We start from the raw sequence: 10453 nt of genomic DNA, 5'->3' as shown, positions 1-10453 counted from the left end.
TACTTATACTTAGTGTATTATTAAATTTGGATTTTACATGAATTGATTTTTATGTATAGTGATCCAGAATTTAGGATTTGTACAGCTTTGTCTGATTATACATGTATAATATATTCTGTTGGAGAGAGTTTAAGTCGGACTATTAAGTTAACTCACAATAAAACACCTATTGTTGGCATTAAGTTTAGTCCTACTTCTAGAAATATTCTTTATACAGCAACAAACAATGGACTAATTCAAGCATATGATTTGCGAGCTAAAGGAAAAGTTATTGCAGAATTTAAAGGTATGTACCAAGAGAAAGATCAAATATAGAAAATAAATGAAAACTTTATATTTATGTTAATGCCTGTCATAATTTAAATGTGTATATATTCATTTGTTGTAATTTAACTTATTTTCAGATAGTACTGAAGATGGAAAAATGAAACGTCTCTGTAGTTTTGATATAAGCTGTGATGAAAAGCTTATAGCAGGTGGTACTGAACATATTGGGGGAGACACATTTATTTTATTTTGGGATACTCGATATATCAATACAAAAATAGATGATAAAAATAATTTTCTTGGTGGGTACTGGCAATCTCACATAGAAGATGTAACTTCTTTGGCATTTCATTCTAGTAAGCAGGATGTCTTAGCATCTGGTAGTACTGATGGATTGATTAATGTCTTCGATCTTACAAAGCCCTCAGAAGATTCTGCATTAACTTATTCTTTGAATACTGAATCATCTGTGGTAAGTTATTTTTGAGAAAATTTTTAATGTATTTGTACTATCAAATTGATTATAACTTGTGTTTTAAACAAAAGGACAGGATAGGATGGTTTAATGATGATAATCTATGGTGTACAACACATACACATTCACTACAACTTTGGAACTGTTCTGGAGCAGAACCATATGCTAAATTTGAACGCAATAACTTAGCAGTTTCACAGGTTAATACATTAAATGTAGTTTTTAATATTGATGTTTATATATATATAAGAAATCACATTAAAATAACTTAAAAACAATCTTAAAATAAAACACTGAAAAATAATTTATATATGTATAAGATTTGAATCAATCCATGTTAATATTTCCGACACTATTACTGATACTAAAAAATGTTTCAGAAGTTGAATAGTTTTAATGTAAATATAATCTTATATCAGTATTTTTTTTTTAATCAAGATGTGCAAGAAACATGTGAAGGTCAACTTTGTTTTTTTAAATGGAACTACATACTTATCAAATTGTATCCTACTTAAAGCAATTAAACTTTTGCCTAAAGTATTCTTTAGTATCATTAGTTTTTAAGACATTTACATGGATCGATTTAAATAGAATACCACATTTATGTAACTATTAAATATTGAAGTTTTTATTTTTTTAACTTAAGGACCTGATAAAACAAAATAGTATAACATTAAATTCTATTGTCATTGGTAGTGTTAATTAGATACTTCAATGTGAATAATTATTTTTCTGTATTTATAATATTTTTCATACGTGTTTCTCATTAAAATATTTTAGGGAAAATTTGAGAGGTTTAAACATCGTAAATGATCGATTGGAAACGTGTTACAAAATAATGGGAAATAAACAAATAGTACGTGACAGTTGGCTACATGAAAAGGTATAATTTTAATATAGATAAACTTATACAAACTTAGTCATTTAATTTATATAGAATATGACCATAAGGATGGTATACAGTACCGCGTATAAAATCGGCCCCGAACGCAAAATACAGTTTTAATTTTATTTGGTAGTAACGTACTGTACATTTCAGTTACGTTTGGTATGTTAAATATACGGTATTTTTAATTTAAAAATGCTTTAATTTCCACTATTTACACGTTTATCAGCATTTTTATCTCTGTACAAAATATAGTTTTAAAACTGTACTTTACGTTTCGGGCCAATTTTATGTGCGCCACCTAGTGCAACCGGATATGGGGTAATTTCCGTTTGATTCCCAGATGGGGAAATTTCTTCATTTGAAGCTTCAATTTTGAAAATGTTGCACATGGGTACAATTGCTATTATATTATTTTAATCTTTATTAGTGTTTGTAGTCATTAATAGTGGCACTGAAAATTAATTCCATCTGGTTTGGAAAATTAGAAAAACGAATACACAGTAAAATAATATACTAGTAGCTGCGTGCCTATGCAATAATTTTCTAAAGTTGATTTTCTCAAAAGCAAAGCCTCCTAAAAAAGAATTTCACTGCATATTTTCGATGTATTTTTTACAGAAGAGATCATCCTATGTCTGGTTGCACTACAGCTGCGGTCATGCTATGTATACAACAAAAGATGTAATGTTTCATTATAATTTGCAGAGTGGTTCCTTGGTAACAGTAGGCGAAAGTGGATTTATAAATATTTGGAGACAAACAGAAACAATGCCTATGCAACAAAGTTCTAGCCATAAATTGGTGGCAAAAATTGGTATTGGCAAAGGATGTGATCGTCAATACAGGACTAAGCCATATTAACTAAAAGTGATGGGATAAAAATTTGTAAATGCAAAAAGGAGTTTTTGTAAGTAAATATAATAAACAGAAGAGAAATATCACGTAACATTAACATAATCGTACATTTCCCTCACGTTCTTCTTTATTACAATAACAGTTGTATGTACATTCATAATAAATAGATATTATTTCTTTATGCGGTTAATGATTTAACGGCGAATCATGTATCAATCGAAAAATGTAGCACATGTGTATATAAACGTTAAGGACTGTAAATCACATACCAGTGTGTGTATATATCTGTATAGAATTGAAACAGGAAGAAAAATATCGTAAATATTTGTTTACTCTTGCCAAGTAACAGATTAACTTCTATGGATCGCCTTACGGAAAAATTATTTCGTTTTGCAATATAAGGATTTATTAAAATAGGAGCTTAAAACGTGCATTTGTTATAAAATAGACGTACTTAGCGTATCGTGAATAAATGGTAATCTTGATAAAGTGATCAAGCAAATAACACAATAATAACAATTAATATTAGCATATAATCGATATAACGGCCTTTAGTTTAAAATTGTTCAACTCTAAGAGAATTAATGCTAATATATCGAGTGAACGCGTTTTAAAACAAATACGCGTTCACTTATTAGATATAATTTTACATTAACGTTTCCAAAGACGATCGCAGTAGCGAGTATCACAATGATAACAGTAGATATAGTTTTAGAGTAAAATAGTAGGTACAGAGTAAACGTACAAAAATACTTCCCATGAGCGTCAGGGACGTAAAGATTCACTAATACGTGGAAAACCGCGTTACTAATAATTCTTTATATCCTTTCTTAAACTTATGCTGTCAAGTGACATCGAACATTTTGAATGCCACGAGACGCATGTAGGCCGCCGCACTACTCCTTAGTTGTTATTCCAATTTGATTCTTCGCATTACCCTGAAGATGGTGTGCGACTTCATTGCATAAGGATAATATTTAATAACAATAAACTTTAATCGTATCAAGCTACATTTGACACAGTGCAATGTTCTTAATGTATATAAAGAATACATTCTTTAATGTATATTTATGTGTATATATTTAAATACCTATCTGGAATGATCTTTTGGAATTACGTTTCAGTTTTAAAACTTACTTTTCACATATGTTTCATGTTCTTCTTATAATAAACGTTATGACATTAAGAATGTTTTAATTTGTGTTAAGTGTTCTTGAAATGAAGTCGAACACTCATCCATGAAGGCTACTAACAGGTTAATACAATATCATTTACGAGCTGATATATGCTCGGCATTTTTTTAAATAATACATTTGTAAGAACTCATTGTTTTTTTTTTTCTCACACTTTACATCTTATAGAAATACTTTTAAGAACTATTGTCACCACGATTGATTGAGACGAGTTGATAGCATTATTTATGTTTTCTTATGAAGATAAGTTAATTAGTCACATGTTTTACCACCGTGCCTCGACGACGCTGTCCTTTTATACGATCATATTGCACGCTATAGCATCTTATGAGGCAAATCTACGCGAAATATAAATACATATGTATCAAAACAAAGTTCTGACTTTGTAGTGACAATTTACGACCTAGAGCAATATTTTATTTTAACTTCAAATATAATTTTCATTTTACTGGTTAATACATGAAACGATAAAATGAACATTTTAAACGTGCAGTATGATCATTCTTTGTGTAATACTTTCTCTGAAACGAGTTCTATTTTCACGAAATAGTCGAAAACTGTCTCCATTGAAAAAAACCTTACATAAATACAAAATATTTTAGACGATCGAGAATTATCACTGATCTTAAATAAGGCAATAAATAAAATAGCTTGTAAATCGTTAAAAAAAAAGAAGAAACGGTTACAGAGCAACGATAATGGCAGTGAATAATCTCGAGAAAAAATATCAAATATAAAATGTCATTTGGATTGCTATTAATCCAATCAAATTAAAAACAATTTGTGTTCAAAGAATGGTGCAATGAAGTTCGAAAAATTAATGACTTCGATCTGTGACTTGGCACACGTAATAATGATTCATTTTTGTTAATAATAGATCTTACCCGTCGTTTTAGCACGTATTAAAATACCTGTTATGGTATAAGAATAGCTACCACAGTCACTCACGCATTCGTACATAACGTGCGTAACCACATAAATGCGCACGTATACGTTTTGATAAAACAAAATTGTACACATACGCGTGTACACTCATTATAATTTCATTCATATGCACGCATATACTTTTGCACGTTTTCATTCTCACATACGTACACGTGACTTCATACATATGCCATGAAAAAGTATATATATATACACACATCCATGTATATGCAATTCTAATATAATGTATTTTCTCTACCTTGCATTTTCAGCAAGCTGCAACAGATTTGCTTAAAAGATTCATCTAAAATCATGTCTCTAAAAGTGTCAGTCGGCTTAATAACGCAACAAGTAAGGATTCAACAAGATCGGCTGATCTATCTCACTAAGCCGGCTGTCGTGTACCTCGCGTCGGTTTGCAGAGTTTTGCAAACTCGGATCACGATGAGAAAATTTGTATGCTTTTTAATAAGGTCTGAAGAGAGCCCGGAGTACTATATTTCGAACCTTGGTGGATAAGACTCGGCTTATCGCTTAAAATCAGTGCTCAGATTAATTGAAGACTTGATTGTTTGTCGGTTGGTGTTCGGAAAAAGACTGGAATTTCGGAAGAGGAGGAGAATCTGAGCTGTTGAAGGCGGAGTTAATTTTGGGGGGTGAATAACTGGAAAATGTAGAAAATCGGTTATTGATGGTTGAGCATTTCTTAAATAGATAGAGAAAGGATAGAAGTGGTGATGGAAGGATGAGTTGTCTTATTTCTGGGAAAACCCGGTAGAAAAGGAGATGGAATATGAGAGAAGGAAGAGGTTAGTTTGGTAATTAGGAAGTCGGTACAATGAATGATAAAATTGTGTCTAAGCTAATGTCGATCGATTATGATTTTATTGGGGGGTACACGCGTCTAACGATCCCGTTAATCCTCCGAGTCGCGGCTCCTTCAGGCCTGTTTTACAATCCTTTTGAAAAGAAATGTCCTGTACGGAACACCGGCCATTTTAATACTTTTTTTTCCCGCGAATATTTCTGAGCACTAATCGTTATCTTTTTATTTGTCCATATATTTTATAATTATTCTTCCTTTATAGTAGATTCTGTGACATTGTGCATAAAAATTATATTATTGCCCTCAGTAGCAGTTGAAAAGTAATATTACTTTTTATCAATTTATCGAGAATAATATGTATATTCTTTTTCTTTATTGACAGTCACGTTATTATTATGGACACGTTAAATGCATCATTTACGTACTATGTTGCATTTCAACATACAACACGAATAAAATTGTTACAGGGAAGAAGAAAGAAGTAGAAAACAAAGGGAAAAGAAATACGAGCAAGTAAGACAGAGGAAGTTCATTTTAGCGAAAATTTGAAGTAATAAAAAAAGGAAAAATATGACAGACAAGAAAGAAGCATGTATAAACAAAAAATGAACTTGGAAAAATTGAAAGTAACAGTAACTATGAAGAAAATATTAAAAGTAAGCTTTTTACCGAGAAAATGTTGAAAGTCAAAATGACTTCACACGACTTCTAGGTTGAGCATCTTTTGATTGATTTCGGGAGGGAGTTAGTGTTGAAGTCGGGGTAGCTTCGCCCGTTGTAGGACGAGAAGATCGAGAATGCTTCCGACCAAAGCGAAAGAGTCGTCAGAAAAAAATTACCTCTTCTTCCAAAGGTTGTTGCTGCTCAGTTCGTTGATGCTGTTGTTGATGTGAATATTCTGGTGGCGATCGTGTGATTCGAAGCGAACGGTTCGAAGAGTGAGTTTGACTCGTTCCGGCATGATTGTTTCCTAATTCTGACGAAGAATATGTAGAACCAGTCACGATTGCCGGACTACTTCCTGTCCGTGAATGTCGATCCGGACTGTTATTACTTGCGCTTCCAGTTCTGTTTATCATAAAATAAAATATGCATTATTAAAATATACTTTTAATATTTATAATTGTACATTTTGCATTTTAAACAGTTAGCTGATTTTCAGCAAAATAATATGTACACTAAATTAATCGTAATATAAAATATTTATAAATACCTAGAATTATTGTTGCTTCCGCTAGCAAGTTTTAAAGGCAATTGTTGTTTAACTGGAAGATTACTTTGCACTTTCTGCTGATTAGTAGCACTAATTAAATTTAACGGTATTCGTTTAGCATCCGGTTGTGCTTTTCGTGTCTGTACTGTATCAGATGCTTGTATCATGTGAGATAAGTGAATAGTAGAACTAGGTGCGGAACCTGTAACTAACGTTACTCCTTGTCGTTCTAATGCTTCGAGACGTCGGTATAATTGATCACGTTGCTGCGTAACGTCTCTCTGTTCTGCCGCTAATTGTTCTCGTTGCCTTGCTAATTCCGCTCGTTCTTCTTCCAGTTGTTTTTGTTCTTGTTGAGACGCGGCGCGAAATGCTGCTTTCTCTCGACTCAATTGATCTTGTAAATTACGTAACTCTTCTAACTGGCGATTTGGATTAGGTCTATTATTTGATTTACCTATACTTCCTTCCTTACACGCAGCTAATTGAGCCTGTAGGCTATCGATTGTCGTCATCTGATTACTAATTATACAGACCAACCTATAAACATGATGAGATAAACGAATTGCTGCCCATTGTTGATCTTTATTTATTTCTAAATCCTGACTTTCTTTTTCATCGGGACTTTCCTTCATGAATTCACCAACTTTTGGAAGAGAAATTACGGAATGAATCGTAGAATCTCGCAACGGATATTTTTCCTAAGGAAAAGCATACAATTAATATTTTAATTTGAACTATTAATGTATTGTATATTTACTTTGTTATGATCAAAACCCGCAAATGTCTCCGCTCTTCGAGGAACACAAAGGGCAGGTGGAACATAGGCCTCACTATGTCGTTCTCCCGCAGAACTTAAACTTCTTGAAAGAGTAGCACCACCCGCATTAAAAGATAATGAGCTAGCAAGTTTTGTTGCCTCTTGTATTGCTGCAACCACCTAAAAGGAAAAGTTACTTTTTCAGTTTTAATTTTATTTATACAGAGTGTAACAAAAATGAATGGACAAACTTTGAAAGTGTATTATACTCATTTTAAGGATAAAAAAAGATGATATAAACATAGGTCACGAAATTTTGTATTACTGACATATAAACAGTTTTTGTTTGTGGTGAAGTATAACAAGAATGTCTGTCGCGCAGAGAATTTCAAGTATTAGAAGTAAGTACTAATAGTACTTATTGAATAAATAGACTTGACCTTGAAATCAATGTAAATTGTTCCCTCTATTCAAATTCCCGGACTTTTTGTTCATTACTGCATAATCGCTGCGTATGACAAAATTCGAAGTACTTCGAAAAGCTTTGAGCGTGTTCAACAGTTCATGAAACGTCGATGAGAACTATGCATGATTGCAGAAGGAATTCATTTCCAGTAATTCCTTTAATGAAATAGGTAAACAAAAAATGTGTATATTTCGGATCTATAATCTAACCTCTTTTTATCCTAATATAAGTAGAATACGCTTCTCAAGTTTGTACACTAAATTTGTTATTTTAAAAATATGTAGTAACTTAAAACATTGTGACCTCTTGCCGTAACTGGGTAGTGTCTGTTCCTTCATTGTGAACTAATCTAGTATAATCCGGAAATTCTTTATCAACTTTTTCTATTCTCTCATTATCACTACTTTCATTTCCACCCCAAATGTTTGCAGTATACAAAAGCTGCATTTGTAGATTTATTTTTTTTTCGAGCAATAGTGCTTGTTCCGCGTCTTTTTTACGAAGTTCACCTAATTGTAATAATATGAAGTGACACTTATCAATAGTATATTCAATTTTTTATTAAAATATATGACTAATGATAAAATGTCATACATACCAACTATCTTTAGAACATGTGTTTCTTTAGTTTTAACTAAACGTTGTCTTTCTTCAACAGAAAGTAACGATATAGAAGATGAACGTGTATCTCTTAATTCATTATTACTATTGTTTTCAGTTAATGTATCATTTTCATTTTCAGATTCTTGCGGACAGGATTCAACTGCAGATCTAATAGCTTGAATCCATAATTGTTTGTCTTTGGGTTTCTGAATTTTTAATTCGAACATTTCAGGTTCAGTCGGATTGCTACATATTAAATAGATTCCTCTAGACTCTTGACCAGCCTTTTCACGTACTAGTAATTTTTGAAGTGATACTATACCAGCCTTATTGTCAGGCACAAAAAATGCATACTTCTGATCCCTCTCGGCCAAGAAAAATAGTATATCAGAAAGAACAACCACTACAATGGCAGTCATTTTTCCACGACCTTGCATTAAATATGCAGTACCTTCAAATTTCAAAATTCTATTATATGCCATGATATCTGATTTTTTGAATTTGGCACCACGATATGTAACAAAAGACTTTGCATCAATCCTAAAAATAATAATGAAAATAATATTAATAGTAATAGCAAAAAAACTGAAAATGTTTCACAAAACATAATTTTCTTACTTATGATAGATTTCTAATTTCCTATCTTCTCTTTCCTTATCAGCTACGCACGCATCCACATCAGCTAAAATTTCTTTGACAAGAACCAAAGCTTTACGTAAATCTTCACCTTCTTCTTGTACAATACCAGTTTTTATAAGTGGTTCAACTAGTAACGGATACTTTGTTAAACGCTGAGTAACAAACAGAATGCACTCAGGAATTCCTTTTTTCTTCAACAAGGGATGCGACTACAAACATTGATTATATACGTCTTTATATTATTGCATAAGAAAAAGTAAAATAAAGAAAGAATAAACTAATACGGTACTATAATTACCTGACATTGACGCACGAACCGTGCAAATCGAGGATCGTGACGCAAGTAATATTTGTAAGTTTCAACAGCATCTCTATGACGGCTACAGAATTCTCCATAGGCACTCTTCATACGTTGTGCATTCTCTCCAAAGAATTGATCAACTAATATATCAGCGATTGTAGGAACAACAGGGTTTGTGTTTTGTCGCTTGCGTAATTTTTGCAAAAATCGTAAATGAATATCAATGAGATCACGTAATCTGGGAAACATGCGTTCTAGATCTGGTTGACCCAAGCGAAAGTGACGTCGAAGACCTTCAGCGAAAATTCTCTCCATTGCAAGGAGTACTAAGCAATGATGTTTTTCCGTAAGGACAAATTCATAAATGTGTTCTTGTCTTTTTACTTTCCGTTCGCAATTATCAGCTAGTCGTAATGCGACGTTATGTCCAATGGCAGCGCTCCAGGAGTCAGGTTCTTCTTTAGCTAGGCCTAATTCTGGATCAAGACCTTCCAAATCACCCACAGTAAATTGATAAGCATCATCTGCAAAGTCGAATCCTTCCAACCCACTAGAATATTGCATTAGAAATAAAACTTTTATTAAATATAGGTATTTTGGAAATAAATAAGTTTTATTGGGAGTTTAATAATAAAAGTCTGTACAAACCTAGATATATCACGATGTTGTCCATCTCCATCTTTTTCCTCATTTATTGTTTGACTGAAAGAAAAATAGAATTGCATACTTCAAAATATTATTTTTTCATAAAAAGAAAATGTTGAATTTGCTGTATTTTGCAATTATAACTAATTTTATCTTAATGTTCTTTTTATATCTCATTTTAACTGTAATTTTGAATAATATCACGATATATTGTTTATTTATAAATATAATAAACTATGTACAATGTGTGATTATATTTTTACTGTCAATTTAACATTACCTTCTCTATAAATGTAATCTGCAAAGCAGCACCTATATTTCTTTTATAAGTGTTTCTATGTGCATTTCAATTTTTTATCTCTTAAGTAAATAAATTAAGACTATCTATAGAAAAATT

At 31.9% G+C, this 10453-nt stretch overlaps 2 protein-coding genes across 2 annotated transcripts in view; one reads left to right on the top strand and one right to left on the bottom strand.

Annotated features, from left to right (window-relative positions):
• LOC108570521 (WD repeat-containing protein 89) overlaps positions 1-5693 on the top strand; it is a 6313-nt gene extending 620 nt beyond the window's left edge. The window contains 6 exon segments of the mRNA XM_017932393.1: positions 60-286; positions 405-739; positions 814-1055; positions 1523-1625; positions 2337-2538; positions 4876-5693. Coding sequence (XP_017787882.1) covers positions 60-286; positions 405-739; positions 814-1055; positions 1523-1625; positions 2337-2492 — 1063 coding nt within the window. The 3' untranslated portion in view covers positions 2493-2538; positions 4876-5693.
• A 475-nt stretch (positions 5694-6168) lies between these two features.
• Positions 6169-10453, bottom strand: part of LOC108570533 (rho guanine nucleotide exchange factor 18-like) — an 11924-nt gene continuing 7639 nt past the window's right edge. Inside the window, exons 11-18 of the mRNA XM_017932404.1 lie at positions 10060-10113; positions 9409-9961; positions 9090-9319; positions 8467-9011; positions 8172-8377; positions 7403-7582; positions 6643-7343; positions 6169-6497 (exon numbers count right to left, since the gene is read on the bottom strand). Of these exons, the coding sequence (XP_017787893.1) occupies positions 6254-6497; positions 6643-7343; positions 7403-7582; positions 8172-8377; positions 8467-9011; positions 9090-9319; positions 9409-9961; positions 10060-10113 (2713 nt within the window). The 3' untranslated portion in view covers positions 6169-6253. The remainder of the gene's footprint in view (positions 6498-6642; positions 7344-7402; positions 7583-8171; positions 8378-8466; positions 9012-9089; positions 9320-9408; positions 9962-10059; positions 10114-10453) is intronic.

The sequence above is a fragment of the Habropoda laboriosa genome, unplaced genomic scaffold (genome assembly GCF_001263275.1).
Source record: "Habropoda laboriosa isolate 0110345459 unplaced genomic scaffold, ASM126327v1 scaffold61, whole genome shotgun sequence".
Taxonomy (NCBI): domain Eukaryota; kingdom Metazoa; phylum Arthropoda; class Insecta; order Hymenoptera; family Apidae; genus Habropoda; species Habropoda laboriosa.
Note: the sequence above shows the minus strand (reverse complement) of the source record. Positions and strands in the feature narration are given on the sequence as shown.